Here is a 22397-nt window from a genome sequence, read left to right on the forward strand (position 1 = left end):
GGAATGTGGAAGTATGCGTCTTTGAGGTCTAGTGTAGCTATAAAGTCTCCTTGTTGTAATAATGGGAGTACTTGTTGCAGCGTGACCATATGGAAGTGATCCGAGTGTATGTATGCGTTGAGGGGTCTGAGGTCTAGTATTGGCCTGAGAGACCCGTCTTTTTTGGGAATAAGGAAGTATAGTGAGTATACTCCTGTCCCTTGTTGTTGCAATGGTACCTGTTCTATTGCATTGTTTTCTAGCATTGACTTTACTTCTTGCAGAAGTAGTGTTGTGTGTTCTTTTGACATTGGTCGGTGTTTGGGTGGTATGTTGGGTGGGGTAGAAGTTAGTTCTAGGCAATAGCCATATTGGATAATTTGTATTACCCACTGGTCTGTGGTGATGGATTGCCAGACCGGTAAGAACTGTGATAATCTGCCCCCGACTGGTGTTATATGGTCTGGGGGTAGTGTGTGAGAGTCACTGTTGGGAGGTAGAGGAGGGTCGGGTATTGTTCCCTCTACGTCCTCTACCCTTGGTATTATTTCCTCTGTAGTTTCCCCTAGCGTTTCCTCTTCCAAAATTATTTTGTGTTGGAGAGGTGTAGTTGTTCCCTGTTTGTGGTGTGTGACCTCTGCCCAGTCTTCTAAAAGAGGAGCGACGAAAGGAACTCCGATTAGACTGGAACTGCAAAGCTCCCATTGACTTTGTGGTATCGGTGTCTTTTTTCATCTTTTCCAAGAGGTCATCTATTTGTGGGCCAAATAGTGCATCTTGGTTCAGAGGCTGGTTTAAAATGGTGTTCTGCACTTTTGGTTTGAAGCCTGAGATACGCAGCCATGCATGTCTGCGAAGCAGTACACTGGTGTTAATGGTTCTTGACGCCGTGTCTGCGGCATCTAATGCACACTTAATTGATGCATTTGTTATGAGTTTACCTTCCTGTATTAAATCATGTGCTTGATTTTTATGGGTTTCTGGAAGATGTTGCATGAGTTGTTCTAATTGATCATAATGCGCTCTATCATATCTTGCTAGTAGCGCTTGTATATTTGCTATCCTCCATGAATTTGCTGCTTGAGAGGCTACCCTTTTGCCTGATGCATCTAACAACTTTGACTCCTTATCAGGTGGTGGTGCTTCCCCTGATGTCTGGGAGTTCGCTCTCTTCCTAGCATTTGCTACCACTAAGGAATCTAATGGTAGTTGCCCTTTGATATAGGTTGGGTCTGAAGGAGCAGGCCTATACTTTTTGTCTAACCTTGGGTTGAGTACTCTCTGTCTCACTGGGTCTTTAAATATGTCTGGAGCATGTTTTAGCATCCCCTTAAGCATTGGTAAAGTACGTACTGATTTTTCTACTGTGCTAAAGGTATTAAATAGAAAATCTTCTTCCACCGGGTCAGTATGCATGTCTACTTTAAAATATGTAGCTGCTCTATCTACAAGCTGATGGAAAGCTATGGTGTCATCAGGTGGAGAGGGTTTAGTTGGGTATGGCAATGGTGTAGGCATGTCTGATGGTTCTACCCCATAATCTGGGTCTTGCCAGTCATCTTGTGGGGCCTCCTCCTCATCAGGGTCATTGTAATAATCCTCCTCATATAGAGGTATTTCCTGATCTTCCTCCATAGGTATTTCTTGTGGTGGAATAATGTGTTGTACCTCCATATGTGTGTTTTGTGGAGGTGTGTGTGGTAAGGGGGGAGAAGGATGCTGAGAGGGAATAAGAGGTGTAGAAGGAAAAGTATCAGAGTCCTTTTTCTTGCTTGGAACTGGAGTTGGTGCTTCAGTGTCCAATTTCCTCTTATGTGCTATTATATGACCTGTTTGTGGGTCTATAGATAGCTTGTATTGATTTGGATCGAGAGAATCCGGGAAAAATAGAGTTTCCTGTATTTTTTGGCGTTTCGGCACCGAAATTTTTGAGCCGGAATCGATCGGCTTCGAAGGAATGTCTTTATTTCCTTTTTTGGGATCGACGGGTTTCGGTTCGACGATCTTTCGTTTCGGTTCGACTGTTTCCGGTCTAATCTTTTTCGGTTCCGTGTTTTTTGGTTGGATCGCCTTTGGTTGGGTAGTCTTTTTACTAATGTGTTTTGGTTCTTGACTCTTCGGGTCGGAACCCTTTTCCTCGATAGCTTTAGTTTTTGTTGGCTTCGGGTCGACCTTAAGGGTTTTTGGCTCGATGATTCTCTTTTTCGGCTCGGTGCCACTGGTGCCGGCCGTTTGCCTCGGTTCCGTATATTTTTTCTGTGTCGAGGTTGAGGTATTTTTAGTGTCAAGGTGTGGTCTTGTCGGCACCGAGTCACTAATTGATTTAACAGTCTTTTTCGTAGCCGAACTTTGTAGTGGGGCTTCCGAAATTTTGTTTGGTTTCGGTGACTTTTTCGGAGCCGGACTCGATGGTGGGGCTTCCGAACGCTTATGCTGGTCTTGACGAAGGCCGGTTGGCGATGTCTTGACCTTGGTTTTACTCTTGGGTGGAGGGACGGGGCTTGTACTCACGTGTTGACCTGGTGTGAGTGGATCGTCTGATTCGGATTGATCCTCTACCGTCACGATCTGGAGATCATCTGGATCGTCTGCTTCCGAAAACACGCTCTCTGCATCGTCCTCAAAGATGTCTTCGGGATCAGGTACAGATCTCTGCATGCTTTCTCGAATTGCTCTTCTGTTCCGGATAGTTTTCTTCGATCGGAACTGTGCACAAGCTGAGCAATCTTCTTCTCGATGATCCGGAGAAAGGCACCTATTGCAGACTGTATGATGATCGCTATGTGGGAACTTAGACCCACATTGAGGGAATTTTTTAAAAGGGGTCCGTTCCATTAACTAATGGACCATGTGGCGTCGAGAAGGCCCAAAAGGCCCGATTCGACCAAAATTCCTGGAAAATGATTCTATTAATTTAGAGGGTACCGAGCGTAGACAATACCGTCGAGTAAAAAATTGTTTTAACTAAAAAATAATCTAACTTCGATCCGAAGTTATCGAACACATCCGAACCCAATGGCGGAAAAAAACAATCTGAAGATGGAGGAGGATGCCCATGCGCACTGTCGTCCAGGGGAGGAGTCACCTATCGCGATACTACAAAAAGACTCTTCCAGGACAACAACAAAGTGCAACCATCCGGACCCAACACTAGGCGGCGATCTATGCTAACTTATAAATTCAGCAGCTCACATGCCTCGAACACTCAGTTCTGGACATTTCGCGCTCGCCCATACACCCTGTATCCATTGAAAAAAGGAAGAAGGTAGAGCTGTCTCTTATTTGTCTGCAAATCCTGGAACAACCTCCCCCAGAATTTGAGGACAACGGCAAGAAACTGAACACCTGGCACTTCAACTTGCAGAATTCACACATGCTCTGGCCTGATCCAGGGGATAAAAATCCTCATTGCCCCCAAGAGGAGCAAGTTAGTCTCTAAATTCATGACTGGGCTGGACCACAAGTCCGACTAGTGAAATCAAGTACATTCCATCCATTCTTTTAACTGGCTCCATTACCAACCCGAGCTCTGCTCCCTGGGGGTGGCCTCCACTAAGGCCCTTGGTCTAGTCATATCCTTTCTTTTTCAGGCAGGGTGGCCAGCCCAAGGGGCAGAGTAAAGAAACACAAAATCTAAAGCAATTCAGGAGCTGTGCTCAATGCTGTACACAAAGGAGCCACCACCACGCGACCAGAACTCCCCACCACTCTTCACAAAGCCACAAAGCCTAAGAGAGGATGCTTGCAAAGCACACCAAAGATGCCTAAAGCAATAGAAATAAAAGGAAAATCATGCACCATTGTCCCACTTCAAAATCTGCTTCCAGTTTCGCAGGCACAACATGAAGGAGGGCGGGGGGGGCGTTTGGGGTTAAGGAGGGTGAGATGGTTTATAAAACATGGAGGTGGGGGGAAAGGAAACAGAGTGCAGAAGAGGGGAAAAACACAAGCACTTATGTGGAGTGCTGGAACATAAAATAAACTGACTGGAGCAGAGGGGAAAACACAAGCACTTGTGTATAGTTCTGGAGCACAAAGAGAAAAGTAGCTTCAAAAACAAGAGCAGCGGATGGACACAAGTACTAGGTCGATGCCCCAGGGCATGGCCAAGCACAAGGACAGGGCATGACAAAGGAATGCCTTCACAAACTGTAATGAAGGAAATGAGAGTGACGCTGCAGCAAGCAAATTAAAATCTGTGGGCGGAATGTAAGCCCACAATGTGTAAACAACATGTCTCGATGAGACTGCACATACGCTGTCTAGCTGAGACCTAAAAACAGTTACTGACCTAAATTAATGTATTTCTTTAATTATGTAATGTGTACTCCAATGAACAAAATTATATTCTTTGACAAAGACTTCATAATGCACTTATCTGCACAGACACCTTACTTACTCTTAATGTTACGAGAAATTCATCAAAATCTATTGTCCCGTTGCCATCCTTATCAAATTGTGAGAACAATTTCTGAACCTCGTCTTTCTCCATCATCACACCATAATCATTCAGGCCTTTGATGAACTCTTTGAAATCCAGGGTCCTGCTGTTGTCATCATCCATGATTCGAAATACTCTGCAACATAAGTAGTGAATATTACAGATGACAGAACAGAAGCAGAAAAGAATGGTACTCCAAATGATGAAGAAATTGGTTTGTAGTTTTTCCATTTATTACACGAAACAAACCATTTGCTGCTTTGCCCTCCTCCTTTAAGTGAGGGAAAATGCTGGAGCATAGGGAAATGCATCATAAACAGTTTACAAGGACTGAGGAGCCTTTTAAGAAAATTATTTTCCGTCATACAAATAAAAAACACCTGGCATTGAACTTTCAACAAAACAACAAGCTCTATTACTCCCATTTCAAAGAAATACAAGTTCTTGCAGGGTTCTAACTCCAACGGCAAATAGCAAATACAAATCGTGTGATATTTATGAGCTCAGATAACACTCACTACTGCAGAAAGATTGCTGGGTGGCGTCATATTCCACAATTGCAAGTGTGGTTCGAAGAGCCTAGAAGACTGCGGGTCGAAAGTGAGAGCCCACTAGAAAGGTGGTGAACAAGTGAAAAGTCACAGTTCTGTTCAAATCAATATTCACATTTTATTCTCTGGCAGCTTCAGAAGCTTGTTTTGTCTCCATCATCAAACCATATTTGTTCATGTCTTCGAGCAACTTTTTGAAATCTAGGTGCAGATTTCGAACTTGTGCATAAGGGCCCTCTTTTGTACTAAATTCTTAGTAATATCACAGTGTTATAAGGCAACCCCGAAAAGGAAGGAAGACATTGGTTTGAATTTATCATAAACCATAAGTTCCATATGAGTCTCTACATTTTGTCTACCTTTTTAGGTCCCGCCTACACAGCGCGCATGCGCTGCATAGGAAAAAGACCTTTAGCCATCGGCACAGCTTTGCGGGCAAAAACGCGCACGCGTTGCATTGCTTTCAATGGCAACGCGTGCACGTCTGGCGATTCCCTTGCGGGGGCGAGCTTTCAAACCATGTGTTAATTACAAACATATGGTTTCTGCTCACTCCCGCAAGGGAAACAGGCGCAGGCCCCCTCCTCTCTCCCCTCCCCCTGCTGCCTCCTCCTCTCCTCGTCTTTTTTTTTCCCTCATGCTTGTTATTATTCTAGACTGGAGTACAGGCAGGTGGCTTTCAGGTAGATGGGATTGATTTGGGGGTTTATCTGGAGCCGCTTTCTCACTACACGAATATTATAAAAACATTTCAACAGCGCAGTCCAGTTTCACAAAATGACATTTGCACCGACAGATCAAACAGGAGGTATTTTTGTTCAGTACAATGGCATTAGTGTCGCAAGTCCTAAATGACAAAGGCCGTTTTTCGCACGGGTTGGTTCCGTGCGGGAATGCGTGGGAGTTGGAGTGAAGGTTCATTTTAGATTGGGGGCCCAGTGAAGGTGACGTTACGAGGTTACACCTTCTGATTTATACAAGTGCCCCACTGCAATGAGTGCTGACCACCTGCATACTGGCATGAGCTGAACACACTGAACCAGTTTAAGCTCTTTTTACACCCAGAGACACGCATGCATGGTTTGAAGGGACTTTTTGTCCCATTGAATATAGTGATCTGATTTATAAAATCACTTGGGGTGCCCAGGCGAAAAGCAGTGGTATAGTATATTACATTGTAGCCATTAAGAACGTGTTTTCATTGCTGTATCTAATGATACTCATTGTGTTAACTGCCGATGGATAAAACGCCATACTGAGTGGTAAGGTAAGGTAATACTTTATTGTACAGTTAATTAAAACCATTACAAGTCATTGCCAATTAAAACAGTTTCATATTTCGAAACAGCCATAGCAAAGTACGATGATACTATGGTAAGCTATGAGTAAGAACTGCTATTAAAATACTAAAGCTAAAACGATTAAAATACAGGCAGAGTGTAAAATTGGCCTAAGAGCTGGCTCAGTTCTGTCACGCCATTAAAACCTTTGCGTGGTTGGGCTAACTTGCATTCCCATTCGAATTCAGTTAATTGTTGCAGTCCTTAATGTGCCTGGGCCGCAAGAGTCGATCCTCCGTGTAAACTTGTGCTTGCTTAGTCCCGCCCAAAAGGGAATTGCCACATGTGCTGCAAAGAAAGCGAACAGTAGAATGGGAGGAAAAAAAGAAGAAAGGAGTCCTAATAGTGCCCTTCTAGCAGCGCAGACAATTGATTGCTTATAGAACAAAAAATTTTCAGCGAGACGTCTAAGCCGTAGTTATTCAGATCTTGAACTCTGGCCATTAACTGATCAAAGTTTTTAGGGTTTATAGCAATAAAGTTCAATGGATCCCAAGGTGCCGACTAGACCCTTGTTGCCAACCGATTACTTTGGCTCTAAGGGTACAAAGGTTGCGCTGGGTTCCGTCACTGTCCTTCCTGCTTTTCCACTAATGCGAATGTGGTGCCTTCTTCATGAGGATTGTGACGCTAGTTTCCGCTTTGCGGCTTCAAGATATTTTACCATTCGGCAGCTCAGTTGAATTTCATCGCCGGAGAAGCATGCCAGGACTGCTTGCCTACATGACCTTATCTGGTTTTTATTGAATAGTGGTCTCAAAAGGGTCCGGCGTTCGTGTAGCAGGTCCTTGCAGATGGTGATAAGATGTACGATGTTTTCTTTGCCGTTACTACAAAGGCGGCACTTTGCTGGCATTGAGGGGCCCAGCCAAGGGGCCAGATAATTTGCAGAAGGCAACAGTCCTAAGCGAAATTTCTAAAACTTCTCTTTTGTCTTTTTGGTGAAACTAGTCTGAAGATATATTTGGGGCATGAGTTTATGGTAAGATTGTATAGTTAGCCAGCCGTGTGCTCGCTCCGCCAGCGAGGCTTTGTCCTGCAAGAGAGATTCTTTTCTGACGATGTTATTTACTGCTTTTTTGAAGACCACCACGGTCCTTGGGAGATCCCATAATTGACGCATCCCCAACTGTTTGATTGCGTCCGCCAGGTAAAGCCTTACAGGGCAGTTTTCTTTAGTTTGCAGTTCCTTCCACAGGAGAGCATTGAGTGTTTTTGCTTCTCCCCTGCTTATTTTGTGCCAGCTTTTTGCATCTACTCCTTTGCGTGCCAGCTCTTCCTTTGCGAGCCCGAATTCGAGCCTCATCTGTGCAGGTGATGTGTACCTCGGCAAGCCAAAGATCATGCGCAGTGCTCTCGCCACTGTACCATCTACCGTTTCAGCGTCCCTTCCTCTCATTACTTCGCTTTCGTAGGTGATAGATGGAATAAGTTTTGCCTGAATCACCTTTATTAGGGGGAGAAGGCTTGTTCCAGTGATCTTATTTTTTAGGTTTCTTGGAGATACCATGGACATTATTCCTCTCTTTTTTATGGCCTCGCATTGTGGCTTGAAGCTGCCCTTGGAGTCTAAAATGACCCCCAAGTAACTATATTCGCTTACAACGTCCAGCTTCCTTGAGTCAAAGAACCAGTTGTTCGTTGTTTTCATTTTTCGTTTGCTGATACACATGATTTTCGATTTTTCATGATTGATTCTGAGTTTGTTTGTTATAGAGTATTGCGCTGTAGGGCTATCTGGGTCCGGCTGATGAGCACCAGATTGTCCGCATAAAATAAATTGGACAGCTGAGTGCCCCCTAACTTGGGTGCATGGGAGTTGCTTTCGCTCAGCAAGATTGATAGTTCAGCCATGAAGAGATTAAATTAAGTTGGTGCAAGCACGCACCCTTGTTTAACCCCTGTGCTTGTTGGAATCTTCCTGGATAGAAATTCCCCTGCACCTAGTTTGACCTGGACCCAGGTATCACAATGCAGGAGAATTAATTGATTTAACAGCAGCAGAGGGATTTTCAGCTTTTTAAATTTTTGCCACAACAGGTTTCTATTGACGTGGTCAAAGGCAGAACTATAATCAATATAGCACAGGTATAGAGGTTGTTTTGCTGCAAGTGCAGAATCAATCAAAAGAGATAGGGCTAGTATGTTGGTGGTCGTCCCCATGTTTTTACAGAAACCGGTTTGATTATATGGAATTGCTGTTGTATCTTCCACCCAAGTTTTTAGCTCCTGGAGTAAGAGGCCCGCATAGTAATTGGCCTCGATATCGAGTAGGGCTATGAGACTATAGCTTCTTGGGTCATTCCTATCTCCTTTTTTGAAGATTGGGGAGATAATTGCTCCCCTCCAGGATGATGGAATTGTTGAGGACTGCAGAAGTTTCTCAAACATTGGTCTGAAAACGTCAGCCCAGTATTCTGACTCTTGTTTGTACAAAATTGGAGGAATACCGTTTGGGCCTGGAGCACCCTCGCATCTCCCTTTTGAGATTCTTTTGCAGATCTGTGCATTCGTGATTGGAAATTCCTAATTTCGCGCACAAGCTTCTTTAAGTTGAGGTGGCCAAGCTTTGCGAGCATATGTGGGGTTATATGATCCTTTCCAAAATTCTTGGGCGTCATTCAAATGTGTGCCAAGATAAATTGTCCATGCCTCTTCAGTGGCGTGGGATTCGATCCCCTGACTTCGCTCGCTAGTCAGATTGTTGATTTTTTGCCAAAACTGCGCGCTGTTATTTGTTTTGGCATTGTGTAGAAGCTTTGCCCAAAAGGCCTCGTCGGCTTCTTTTTTAAGTCGCCAGATCAGTTTCCTGTGAGCGTCTTTTAACTGTCTCAACGCTTGGCATGCGGCGGGGTCTGTCCTGACTCTTCGGATAGTTTGGTTAATCAAGGTCTTTAACTTTTTTCGCTGAGTGTTATTTCTAAAATTTTGATGGTTCTTATGTTTCGAGACTTTGACCGTTCCTTCAGTCCTTACATTTCCTTTTTTTATTCCGAAATTGTCTTGTAATGTTTTTGTGAACAGCTCCCAGCTCTCGATTAAGTCTGCAGTTGCTATTTGTGCCTCTCCTAATGCCTGTTTAGCTTGGGATAGGAGACACTCAATTGTAGAGCTAGCCGTAGTGCTGTGAAATGAAGCTGCTTGGGGGCGATCCCCTGAGAATTTACCGTTGAGTGCTCGGAAGCCCAGCTCTTCTAATGTTGCCAGGAGTCTCCTAGCTGTTTTCGAGCTTCTGCCTCCCGAGGAGTTGTCTTGGTGATTTAGCTCCCATACGAAGGGGTCCTCCTCTTCAGTGGTATCTGAGGCTAGGTTGCTGAGCATATTTAGATTAAAGTTCCCACTGATGATCAGGCTGTTGGTTTTCTCGGTTTTTAGTAGTTTTAGAAGTTCTTCCTTCAACTGCTGTGCTCCCTTGTTTTTTTTCCGGGGGTGTAGATAGAGGTTTATTAGAACTATATCCTCCTTTTTGTTCCGCTCACGAGAAGATATTCGGGAAGATATTCGCAGTGCTTGCATTGCGCTCGGAGGGGCTAGCTTGTAAGCCAAGGACACTACTGCAACAATGCTCTTTAGCGAGCTGTATGTGGCAAGGCCTCCTTTCTTGTGGCCAAACGATGAGCTCTGTGTAGGCGGAAGAAAATTCAAGTTGTAGCCCGACAATGCAGGTGGGGTGTCGGACCATGTTTCTTGCAGTGTAATGATGTCAAATCTTTACAAATATATGTCTAATTCTGAGTCCATAAGCTTGTCTCCTAGGCCATTGATGTTCCAGGAGCACAGGTTGAAGGCGTTGAGCGTGTTTCCGGCTTTGGCTTTACTTTGTCATTGATCTTTGACTTTGGTGTTTATGGTCCTGGAAAGCCAACTCCAGTCTTGTGGGGTTGGGCTGTTCATGGCAGGTGGTCTCTTATTAAACTGCTCTTGATGGGCTAAATTCTCTGGGGTGTTACTCTGCGCCCCACGCAGTACTGAATTCGAGTTGGTCTGTCCGTTCTCTTTCTTTGCTGGCTATTAAGGCTCAAGTGATCCGGGTATCTTGGTTTTAAGAATGGTCTAAGTTTTATTCCCCATGAGTTGAACTTTGCTTGTTCTCTTAGCAGTCTCTCGGGTAATTCTGCTGTAGCCCATACTGTTTGTGTTGCTTCTACTCCGGAGTGCCCCGGCAGTTCTATAAATTCTACTGACTCTAGGTCGCTGGAGGATATGTTTTTAAGACTGTCGATGGCTTTCAGTAGGCGTAAGATGTCCCCCCTATTTAAGATATCTGTCGCGCCCTATGATTCACATGCATTGGTTCAGGTCCGGTAGTGCTTGCAGCAGTTGTCGCTCCTTGAGGGTCACCTCGAGGGCATCTGTCTTCCTTTTTTTGTGAGGGACTGGAGGCAGGCTTTCTCTTTTGTAGCATTTTTCTTTTGGGTTTTTTCCTCCCTTCCTGGTTTCCTGTTTCTTGTAGCTTGTATTCCATTTCTATATCATCTCTCATCCGGACCTGCCTATCTTGTGTTAGATCAGGTGTCTTGTTCACACTAGTGTTGCTCTTGCCCCAAGCTATTACCGCTGTTCTTCTCTTTTGGTTTTGTCCCTTCCTTTTCTGCTTTCTCCCGTTTTCCAGATCGGAGATGTTCCGGGCGCGGTTTCATTTTGCAAGTTTTCGTCCAGTGGCATTGTGTTCGTAATTAGAGGTGGTTGGATTCCTCCATTTTGCTGACTGTTGTTGGGCGCCGCCTTTATTGCGTCCGCGGATTCCCTGTTTGGCTGCAATTCTTAGGTCGGCTTTGGGTTCTCCTGAGTTGGTAACTGGGTTCTTACTAGCAATGGCGGAAACGTTTCACTTCGCTTTCTGGCAGAACCATCTGGTGGGTTGTTTTTTGCGGCCTCCCTAATGTCAGAGAGGAGGATGTCCATTCCCTTTGGAAGTGTTGCCAACTTGTCCACAATTGTTATGCAGGAGCAGTTAGATTGTATGAGTTGAGTCGCTGCTTGCGCCCTTCTGACCAAGTTGTTGAGCTCTGCTAGCTTGCCATCAATATTGGCGACAAAAATTGACAGGGAGTTAAGGACAGAAAGTTGAAGATCCATTTTATCAGACTGATATTGGATGGCACTTACCGATAGTTGCATTGTGTGCAGAAGCGATGTCCAAATATCTTCTTTTGCTTTTATTGTTTCTTTCCCAGAGTTTGCGTTAGTTGCGCTGTTGACCCCTCCTGATAATTCCCCCAGAGGAGCCGCGGGGTAGGACGCTACCAATTCTTTCCACTCCTCAGGGGTGAGATACGAGGTTTCAGAGTCTGTGACCTGGAATGGTATGGGTGGTGAATTAGTTAAAGTGGCTAGACACGGAGAGTCAGTTTCAATTTGGCTTGGAGCGCCTCCTAGCTCGACTTGCTCATGTTGTTTCTCAAGTTGTTGATCATTTGTTTGAGATGCAAGCACTGTGGCTTCCAGTATAATTGTTGTGTTAGGTGGCCTCCCCTCTTCCGTGTCTGTCACTATTGTGACTGCCCTCGTTATCTTACTTTCTTGCGGCGCCAGCCTGTCCTCTGGCATTGTCGGTGTATGCTTGCAAAATACCAGCTCCGTTAGAGTTGATAAGTCACCATGCTGCATGTGTTCACTGTTTTCCACATCACGCTTGACCTGCGGAATGTGATACCTGGACCCCCAGGTTGCTGCTGCCACCGGCCCTTCTGGCTTCTCAGGGTTTCCGGATGGAACTTGTCCATCCTTTAATGTTTCTATGGGTTCACCATCTGTGGGATTGTAAAGACTTGTTGAAGCGGAGTTGGAACTTGTGTTCACATCTTGACCCTCTCTTTCGTTCTCCTTTATGCCTCCATACCCACAGCCCTTTGGGTTTGTCTTTAGATTTGAGTCTACCTGCTCATGTCTACGTCCCTGCTCCCGCGCAATATGACTCCGTGGGGCGATCCTTTCTAGTCCCATGTTTGGCTCTTCTTTACTTGCGTATGCAACCTCTTCCACACAGCTCCCCCCTTCTCCGGGATAGGCTGGAACCCTCTCTGGCCCCACCTGTAGTTGTTGCTTCAGGGGGTTTGCCCTACTTGGTTTTAGTGGGGTAGGCAGATTGCTTGTGCTGAGACTGTTAAAGCAAAGGGCAGAGCCAGCGTCTTTAATAAATGAAAATTTTGTGTAGATTTTAGGTTGAGAGCTGTATTTATTCACTGGGAATGCGTTTGCGATCCCTCTCGTTTAGTAACTGGCGAACGTCTGGGGCTTGTAAACAGAGGGGAAATCAAAAGCAGTCCTCCTTCCTGGACCTCCTTACTTCCCTCTTTTTTCCCCTTGCCCTCTTCACTGACCTTCATTAGGTCCTTCTTGAGGTTTTTGTTTGCTCTCCTCGTTCTTTTGGGAGGGTAGCAGATGCCATATGGTCCCTTGACTTCCCCGACCTCATCGCTCTGACTTTTTCCTTTTGTTCTCTTCTTCTTCCCCTTCTCTTCCTGCTCAGCTCTATGCCGTGGTTCTAATCTGGCTCAATGCTGCTTAGCTTTGCGCCGCTTGGCTCCGAGTGTAATGACCCTGAAGCTTCAGGTTCTCATGTTTAGATCTCGCCTGATCCAGCGCTTGCGCTGATCTGGCCGAGACATTTTGTATACAGGCTTTTTAAAGTGCTGCCGTGGCCTAAAGCTACAGTGCACGTGAACGTGCACGCGCGCAGCGCCATGTGTCTGTCCTCCCGTAATCGCGATCGCGATCACTTTCACTTTCGCGGCCGCGTTGCCGAAGCTTGTTGTCATTTTTCCTCCTTCTGCTTCTTCCTCTTTTCCTTCTCTCTTTCCTGTTTTTAATTTTTCCCATTTTCTGTTTAATTTATTTCCCCAATTTTATCCTATTCCTTTCCCCGTTCCTTTCTATCTATTTCCATTGTTTGTTCGCGTTGGACATTATTTTGCTACCGGTGTATTTCCATCTAATTTCTCATCTGTAAGTCCCCTCGATACATTCACTTTGAGTTTTTCTCCGTTCTTCCCATATTCCTCTTTCCGTTTTCCCTGCGAAAGAACAAAGGCCCTGTGCGCGGCCCCGTGTTAGCAGAGGTGAGCACCTCTGACCTTCACCCTCCCCGAGCGGGAAGCAGTGACTCGGTGTCTCTGTTCTACAGGACAGCAGCTGATGTAATGAGAGTGGTAAGGGCAAAGGGCCCCGTTGATTCACAAGGCCTCCATCTTGTTATTATCAGGCAGAGCACTCAAAAAGCCCGGGGTTAAGAATCACTAATTAATTATGAAATGAAATGTAGCTTTTGGAGCGTGGGCCGCCCCGCCCGATGACAACCCCCGGCCCCCGCCTCCTTTCCAGTCCCTTTACAACGCGCGGAGCAGCAGGAGTGGCGAAACCGTAAACAGATACATACGGTGGGTGGTTTGTTCTCTGCAATCAGCGGCCGGCTATTTAAAATCACATCTGTCATCTGCTTCGCCACACTGTTGATGGGTGCCTCTAAAAGTCGGAGTTAGCGGCCCGAGAACACTGCACTTTCAAGTGATGTCTTTATTGCTTACGTTACCAATTTAGCTCACTATCAAAATGTGATGTCATGTCCCCTTTGAAGTCCACTCCCCTCATCTTGACAATAGGCAAATCTGATGTCAAAATCTCCTTCAGGACAAAATTACGGTTCTGTTTAAAGCAACCCACTCAGTTTATTTGTTTTTGCTTGGCAGTCTCTCTACCAGAGGACACCAAAATTCCATTTGTGGATTACTACCAATGTGCATAATTTACATAGACATAGACGCCAGCATTTGTACCACTCAAGAGGGAGGATTTATAGCGGAGAGTGCACAAAGGCTCTGGTCTCAAACTCCTAGATTATATTACTAAACTGAAATCTAAATGGTGTATTTGATAAATTAGATTTCTGGATTTTGTGGTAAAGATTTGCTGTGTTGTGGAGACAAAGGGGTTCCAAACAAGATGGCTACTTAGATGTTCCAAGCCCAAACGCTTACGGGTGGAATCCCACCACTATCTTGTTTCCCCAGAGTTTGTTTCCCTGACCCAGGGACAAATTAAGGATTTCGGGGGCGCTGGGCCCAACGTTTCTTTGGTGCCCCTGTTTGGAACAGCTTTGAATTTTTGATTCAGTTCCCAGCTCTTTCATGCCCTCTTTGGCTAGATCACTGACAGTGGACAGACGCACTCATCCAAACTTTAAATGTGTTTGCATCTAATGTTCAAGGATAGTGTATTGTAACCCAGCAACATCTCACCAATATTATTGCAAGTAATCTCTGTGACACCCTACCATTCTCATACCTGAGGTCCTATTGTGATCTAAAAGGAACAATTTTTTATGGATTTTGCATGAACCTTAAACACAACATCTCTCTGCAAAATGTCTGCAATAGACTCACACATCACTCACGTCAAAAATAAATTAAAGTAAAATGGCACTGTTAGTGCATCCCCTGATGGCAGCCCTCTGGAGGGCCATGAACCCCTCAGACTTCACGTTGCAGGCGGGTGCAGTCACTCACTGCATCCGCCTACAAGGGGATCACTAATCCCCCTTAAAAATGCAGGCGGGTTGTCACCTGCACTGTGAAACACGGAGCGGTTTCAAAGAAGCCGCTCTGTTTTTCACATGAATGCTCTGCCCAGGGGCCAGTGTGAGTTGGAGGCTGCCCTGGGGGAAGCGCATTCCATGTAATATGGTGCACTTTCCCTGTTTTTGCCCGACGCACCCGTTTTAAAGTGCACCGGGCGCAAACATGGAAAGTGCGCCCTTTAAATAATGAGGCCACAGGTATGTAACTCAGTCGCTCTTTATAGGCTCTAATATCCATTTGCTGGGTTGAAGTACTTTGTGCAGTGTTGGTGCTACAATTTAGCTTTTGTTTTGTGATAGATGTTCCAATTCAAGCGGCTGCTGAATAAATGAATGACTATATATTCACAGAGCACTAAATTCTACCGTAGTAATGGGGCGTCCTTAAGTTCAAGGCGGTCTGAGCGGCCTGTTTGGCCGCTCAGGCAGTTACAGGGAGCCTGGGCATGTTCTTCACGGGGCTGCGCAACACAGCCCCATGGAGAACATGCTAAGTGTTTGGAAGTGCAAAAAACACTCCTCACTGTGCTCAGCCATGCCCCTCCCCAACCTGGCTCCAATCCCTCGCAGAAAAATAAAATGATAATAACTGCTTGGTATTATCATTTTATTTTTCGTTGTTGCACTGTTCAATTAGCAGAGTGGCGATGCTCCACCGCCTTAGTGGAAGAGCCGCTACCGAAGAAAGCCCCATGGCCGCTTGCACTTTGATGCTTTGAATGTAAAGCAGACAACATGCAGGTGCTGCCGAATGTGTCGGCAAATTACACCGGGACACAATCAGCATGTTTCACTGGGACCCAACCTTGTGGCAGGGAGGAGGGATTCCACCCTGTGAAAATAGTGGGTGGACGCCGTCCACCCATGTGTACCCCCGACTTGTGCCCAGCATCACATACATTCTCTCACATTTAGTTGTCATGTTGAATTCGCTTGTGGGGGAGCTTAGGAGTGAGTTAACAACTGAGCATGCAAGGGACTGAGTGAGTGAGTGCATACCTGATTGACTTTTTGTGTAAAACACACTGGAAACTGAAACACCGTCAGATCCTTGTCTGACTTAAAGATGGGAATTTGTGGCACTGGGAATGCCCTACAAATTGGGGTCTTCATGCAGCAGTGAATCCTCTCACACCTCTGTCGCCCATCATTTGACTTTAAGATACTCCAGAGGCATAATACAGGCTCCAGCAGGACATGTGCGCCGGGGTGGGGGCCCAATCAGCCCATGACCTATGAATATCTGTAGGACACAGGAGTCTCAAGGAGCCAGGGGGCCTAATTATTTCTCGTTTCATCACTGGACTGCTCATGGGGGTAACAGGACAGTTCAGCCTCAATTCTCACGCTTCCCTTGGTATTTGTCTAAGACTGCCAAACTGGGTGCAAATTTTGTGCAGTGACTGAAATGTGTGAGGCCTACCAGAGCTGCCTTTGTGGTAGGGGTGTGTGGGTCTTTTAACCATGTTCAACCTACATGGAATTCTTCTTTGCCTGTTCCAGACACACCGAGCACCCTGTCAACTCTATCTCCTCTGCTACTCCATGATGGGCCAGCAAGACACTGCTTTCTCAGTTATTTGGTATGCTGGTTGTTAGCAGATGAAATCGAGGAGCAGTTCTCAATCAGCCCCAATGTTCTTTTCACATCGTTGTGAATAACAACAAACCCTATGGCTTGATGAAACCGAGCCATCGTCTGAATCATCAAGGGTCAATACCAGCGCGAGACAACATACCACTTCAGGTGGCTCCTTTTTGCTAACAGAATGTAACATTAAAACAAGAATTACAGCCACTCCAGAGAAGAAGTGGGTGCCATTGACACAATGGACTAATACCTCAAAAGGATGCATGGACCCCGAAGGCAGAGATCCGCATCTTCTCCGACTAGGTACAGTGTACTAGGCAGCACCCCCTGAATTGAGACTCGGAGTAACAAGCATTTGCAATGCAATAGGTCTCGCATTTACGTGAGTTTGAGCTATTGACATTGCAAATGACAATGCCTTTTATTTTTGTTTCCGTTTAAAAAAATAAAATAAAAGGCATTGTTATTTACAATGCCAATAACTTAAACTCACGTAAATGCGAGACCTATTGCATTGCAAATGCTTGTTTTAATTTTGGTTTAATTTGAGGATGATCGAGGCTGAGGAGACGAGCAGAGACGTGCAAAAACGTGCAGTAGTCTGGTTCTGATACATACGACCTGTAGCCTGCTCACTCTTCACTCGCTCTCACTCTCACCTTTGGCTCCCCTTTACTTTTCACTCTTAGCCAGTTGGCAGTGGATCCACAGCGAGCATTGAACCGCCTCTTAATTGCAGCCACCTCCGATTGCTCAACTGCTCAGCTCAGCTACTCTGCTTGTTCTCAACGCTTTACTCCTCCACCGTGAGGTTATCCTTTTCCCGCTGTGCTGTGCAGTGCTGTCTGTCTGTCTGTCTGCCGAGGCCGTGGTAGTATGTGTTAGTAAAAGGCTGTAGGGAGGCCAAGTCCCAGGGCCCGAGGAGCGCTTTTGGTGAGGCGCTAACTCACGCTGGTGCAGCGCCAACTTGATGCAACTTGATGCAGCACCGGCTCGTCACCCCTGCCGCACGCCTCGCAGCCTGCTCTGCTCTGCTCCACACGCTCCGCTCCTCTCGGCTTGTCATGAACCTCCCCCTAGGTACAGTGCCGCACAGCACCTCAAGCACCTCGGGCAGCGCTGGAAGTCAAGAGCCAGCAGCCGAAGGGCCGGGCGCTAGGAGCTGGTGGCTGCGGGGGGTACAAGACAGCAGTTCGGCAATTTGGCGGCCTTGGCATCCTTCTCCTTCCGCGGCAGTCAGCCGTCACTGCAGGAAAGAGTGAAATGTCGTCCTTGTAAACCACCACATACTGAGTGGGCTTCTCCATTACTGAAACTGTGAACCTGCAGGTGGGGCAGAGCTGTGGAGGAGACACCTTAACCCTCTGAACTATCTTACTGGAACGCAAGACTTGCTCCAGTGCCGCACTGGAATGCATTGACTCAAACTAATGAATAAGGCCGCTGCCGTCTGTTGTACTGGGATTTCAGCAATTGCTGTCAGTCAGAACAGAGCTGCTCTGTGAGAGTTCTGTGCATGTCTCAGTTGTGGGATGTGTAGTACTGGGATGTGCGTGCATTGTACACGTCTGAGCATGTCTCAGTTGTGGGATGTGTAGTACTGGGATGTGCGTGCATTGTACACTTTCTGTGCTTGTCTCAGTTGTGAGATGTGTAGTACTGGGATGTGCGTGCATTGTACACGTTCTGTGCATGTCTCAGTTGTGGGATGTGTGTTCATTGTTAGGTTTCAATGGATGTCTCAGTACTGGGATGCACGTGTACTGTTAGGGTTCAATGGATGTCTCAGTACTGGAATGCGCGTGCATTATACACGTTCTGTGCACGTCTCAGTAGTGGGATGTGTATTAGTGGGATGTGTGTGCATTGGACGAGTTCTGTGCATGTCTCAATACTGGGATGCACGTGCCTTGTTAGCGTTCTGTGGATGTCTCAGTTCTGGGAACCACGTGCACTGTTAGGGTTCGGTAGATGTCTCAGTACTTCGATTCTAGTGAGCGCAGAAAGTTAGAGTGGAAGCACACTGTGCGAGCTCTCTGGTGCCCCAGTACTGGAGTACACATAGATACCGTGAGCAAGGATTAGTGTGTTGTTTTCTTCAAAGCTTCTCAGCACCTCATGAGGGGTAGGAAGTGCTATACAACTGCAATTACAACACAATGCAAGGCTTTGTAAATCTCCTTAGGTGCTGAAGTTAATGGAAGTGAGTGCACGAAGCAACCCAGAGAGCTCTTCTACCATAGGTTGGACCGCACTCTGATCAGTGCTGTGCCCGCTGGATACAGGATGAGGGGTGGGTTGGCATTGTATGTGCTGGTCAGGATGGCCCAGTCCGGTGCCGCACAGCCCGAGGCAAGGCCTCGCAGGACACCAGGCCTTCCTGCAAGAGATGGCTGCTCGTGAGGAGATGAGCAATGCGGGTGCCATTTATCACTTGGGTGACCTCACACCCAAGGCAGCAAGGCCACCCCTGAGTGTGATAAAAAAAAAAGGGCCTCTGTATATTTATATTCACATCTTGCTTCACGAGAGCATCCCTCCCTGCCTGGTATTAATTTCAAGTGTAAACAGACTGGACTCGATTCATATTATGCCCTGCCTGGTATTTATTTCAAGCGTAAATAGACTCGTCCTAATCTATATTCTGCCTCTGGTAATCAGGCCTACATCCAGGGACTAAAATATGGGCTGGTGCCAATAAGGGATAAACTGTAATTTAATTAATCTAAAGTCATACATTGTCAACCATAACCTAGAAATCAGGCTTGTTTTCAAGTGGGGGGGTTGATGGCTGAACTTCTGTGATTCGCAGAAGAATGGATGTGTAATATCAGATGAGTAGCCAGTGTGGGAGACGCGTGTATAACTCATTTGTATGGACAGAGGTGTACAGCGTAGACATAAAGCAGACAGAGTTGTAGTAGAACACGTACCTGCCATGTTAGGAAGAATGGACTGCCACAGGCGACAGATACAATAAGGTAACTATGATTACATTCTGTTCTCTCTTACAAAAAAAAGAGAGTAGATTGGTTATTGAACGAGCCTTGAAAAAGCTCTTAAATAAGGACAGCCAGAGCAAAACGTGTCAGCTGTAAATTACAATAAGCATTGGCATAGCCAATAGGTCTCGCTTTTGGGATCTTATAAGTATTTAGTTATGTAGCAAAATATCCTTGGTGCAACAACATCAACTGTTGCATGGCTAAACACTTATAAGGTCCCAAAGGCGAGACCTATTGGCTATGCCAATGCTTGCTCTGGCAAAGCAGAAGGAACAGACCTACAGGGTAAGGTAGACACAATAGACAAATAGCCCACATATCTGTAAGATATTAGGCAGGTCATATTCAGCAGAGCTATAAAAAAATATAAATCCTCATTTTAGGTCCTGCTTGACAAAGAGCTTGTCTACTAGACCTATTGTCTACACAATACAAACAGTGGGCTTTGAGTCAGCACTCGTCAGTCGGTGACTTCTTTGGGGCAACATCCGTCAGCTATTGCTTTGAGACTTTGTCAATAATATCGTAGATCAACCCAGAGAGGCATACAGCTCTCAGCTTATACTGTTAACTGTTTGATGTATCATTCCACCTCCTAGGAAGTGGTTCCACTGCAATGCACGGGGGCTATTTTACATCTGAAAGGAACCCTCAATAATTACATTGATTGTAAAATGTAATTCTTTACTCACAGTACATGCATACTCAAATCAGCACTTTTGCTTGAGTTGATATGAAACTGGTTCAGAACTGGTATTCTCCTTGTACCAAACGAACAAGTTACTTACCTTCGGTAACGCTTTTTCTGGTGGATACAGTATCTGCCTGTGGATTCCTCACCTTGTGAATATCCCTTGCGCCAGCAACATTCGGAAACTTTTGTAGCAGTCCACGCCGATGAGGCCGAAGACGACGTCACAGAGACACGGCTCCGCTCGCGACTCCGCTGACGTCACCGGCTCCATAAGAGGACCTCGTCGGCGTGATGACGTCAGTTCCGCCCCTTTTTTCCGTGCCCTCGAGGCACACGGACGGACTGACAGCAATATATATACACAGTATACACAGTACACAATATGCATATCAACACACTGAGGGTGGAAAATAAATAACAAAGCAGAAGAAATAACATAATGCCTTTGACAGTGATAAACACATTTGAAACCCATCAAAAGAAATACAGGCACAGAGTCACTGGTATAGAAGGATGGACAACGGGGAGGCGGGTGGGTCAGTGAGGAATCCACAGGCAGATACTGTATCCACCAGAAAAAGCGTTACCGAAGGTAAGTAACTTGTTCTTCTGATGGATACATCTGCCAGTGGATTCCTCACCTTGTGAATAGATTCCACAGCAGTCCCCACTCCCGGAGGAGGGTGTCCATCCCCCTATACCAGAAAGTCCTGAAGGACGGAACGAGCAAAGTGTCCGTCCCTCCTCACCTCGGTGTCCAAGCAATAATGTTTTGCGAAGGTATGAAGGGAGGCCCAAGTTGCCGCCCTACAAATGTCCTCCACAGGAACACCCCTAGATAAGGCAGATGTAGAAGACTTTGCCCTGGTAGAATGAGCCCTCAAACCCTCCGGAGGCTCCTTACCAGCTAGGGAGTAGCAGATCTTGATGCAAAGCACAATCCATCTTGAAAGGGTGCGCTTGTGCACCGCACGACCCTTTCTGCAGCCAGCAAAACCCACAAAGAGCTGGTCATCAATCCTGGAATCCTTTGTCCTGTCCAGGTAGAAGCTCACCGCCCTCTTAGGGTCCAAGCGGTGAAGTCTCTCCTCCTCCTTAGAAGGGTGTGGGGGAGGATAAAAGGAAGGAAGGGTAATGGACTGCCCCAGATGGAAGGGAGTTACCACCTTAGGCAAAAATGCAGCCCTGGTCCTGAGTACCATTCGTTCAGCATGAATGGTCAAGAATGGGGGTTTCGAACTTAGAGCTTGAAGCTCACTTACCCTCCTTGCCGAGGTGATTGCAACGAGGAATACCGTCTTAAAAGACAAGAGCCTCAGGGGACACTTGTGTAAGGGCTCGAAGGGAGAACCCATGAGATAGGTTAAGACAAGGTTCAAGTCCCATTGAGGCACAATAAAAGGAGTAGGAGGAAATTTATTTATGAGGCCCTTAAGAAACCTAAGAACAATAGGTGATTTAAACAATGACGGCTGATCCGGCAGGCATAGGAAGGCCGATAGAGCCGATAAATATCCTTTCACAGTAGCCACAGCAAAGCCTTGCTGGGCAAGAGAAAGGGCAAACTGTAGAATATTAGACAGACGAGCCTTCAAGGGATCAATGGACCTCTCTCCACACCAGAGAACAAATTTAGACCACCTATATGAGTAAATAGATTTGGTGGCGTGTCGCCTGGCCGATAAAATAACATCCACCACATCTGGCGGGAGAGAGAAAGAATTCAGGTTGCCCCGTTCAATCTCCAGGCATGAAGGTGTAAGCTCTGGAGGTGGGGGTGTAGAACCTGCCCCTCCGACTGCGAGAGGAGGTCTGCCCTCAGAGGGAGACGGAGCGGAGGGCACGAGGAGAGGTGGAGAAGATCTGTGTACCACACCCTTCTTGGCCAATCCGGGGCGATCAATATAACTTGGGCCCGGTCTTGGCGAATCTTCCTCAGAACCCGAGGAATCAAGGGTATGGGAGGAAACGCGTAAAGGAGTCGTGAACCCCAACTCAACTGAAACGCGTCCCCCAACGCTCCCTGCATCGGATACTGGAGACTGCAGAATGACGGGCAGTGCGCGTTCTCGTAAGTGGCAAACAGGTCCACTCGAGGAGTTCCCCACATCCGGAAGACATGACGAACCACCTCCGGATGGAGCCTCCACTCGTGGTCGGCGGAGAACTGTCGACTGAGACTTTCTGCACGCACGTTCAGAACTCCGGCCAGATGATTTGC

At 46.4% G+C, this 22397-nt stretch overlaps 1 protein-coding gene across 2 annotated transcripts in view; it reads right to left on the reverse strand.

The window, feature by feature from the left end:
- Positions 1–22397, reverse strand: part of CAPSL (calcyphosine like) — a 171837-nt gene that overhangs the window by 60986 nt on the left and 88454 nt on the right. For both annotated transcript variants that reach the window (XM_085631014.1, XM_085631006.1), the window contains exon 3: positions 4379–4556. In XM_085631014.1, the coding sequence (XP_085487140.1) occupies positions 4379–4556 (178 nt within the window). The remainder of the gene's footprint in view (positions 1–4378; positions 4557–22397) is intronic.

Source organism: Triturus cristatus, chromosome 2_1 (assembly GCF_964204655.1).
Source record: "Triturus cristatus chromosome 2_1, aTriCri1.1, whole genome shotgun sequence".
NCBI lineage: Eukaryota > Metazoa > Chordata > Amphibia > Caudata > Salamandridae > Triturus > Triturus cristatus.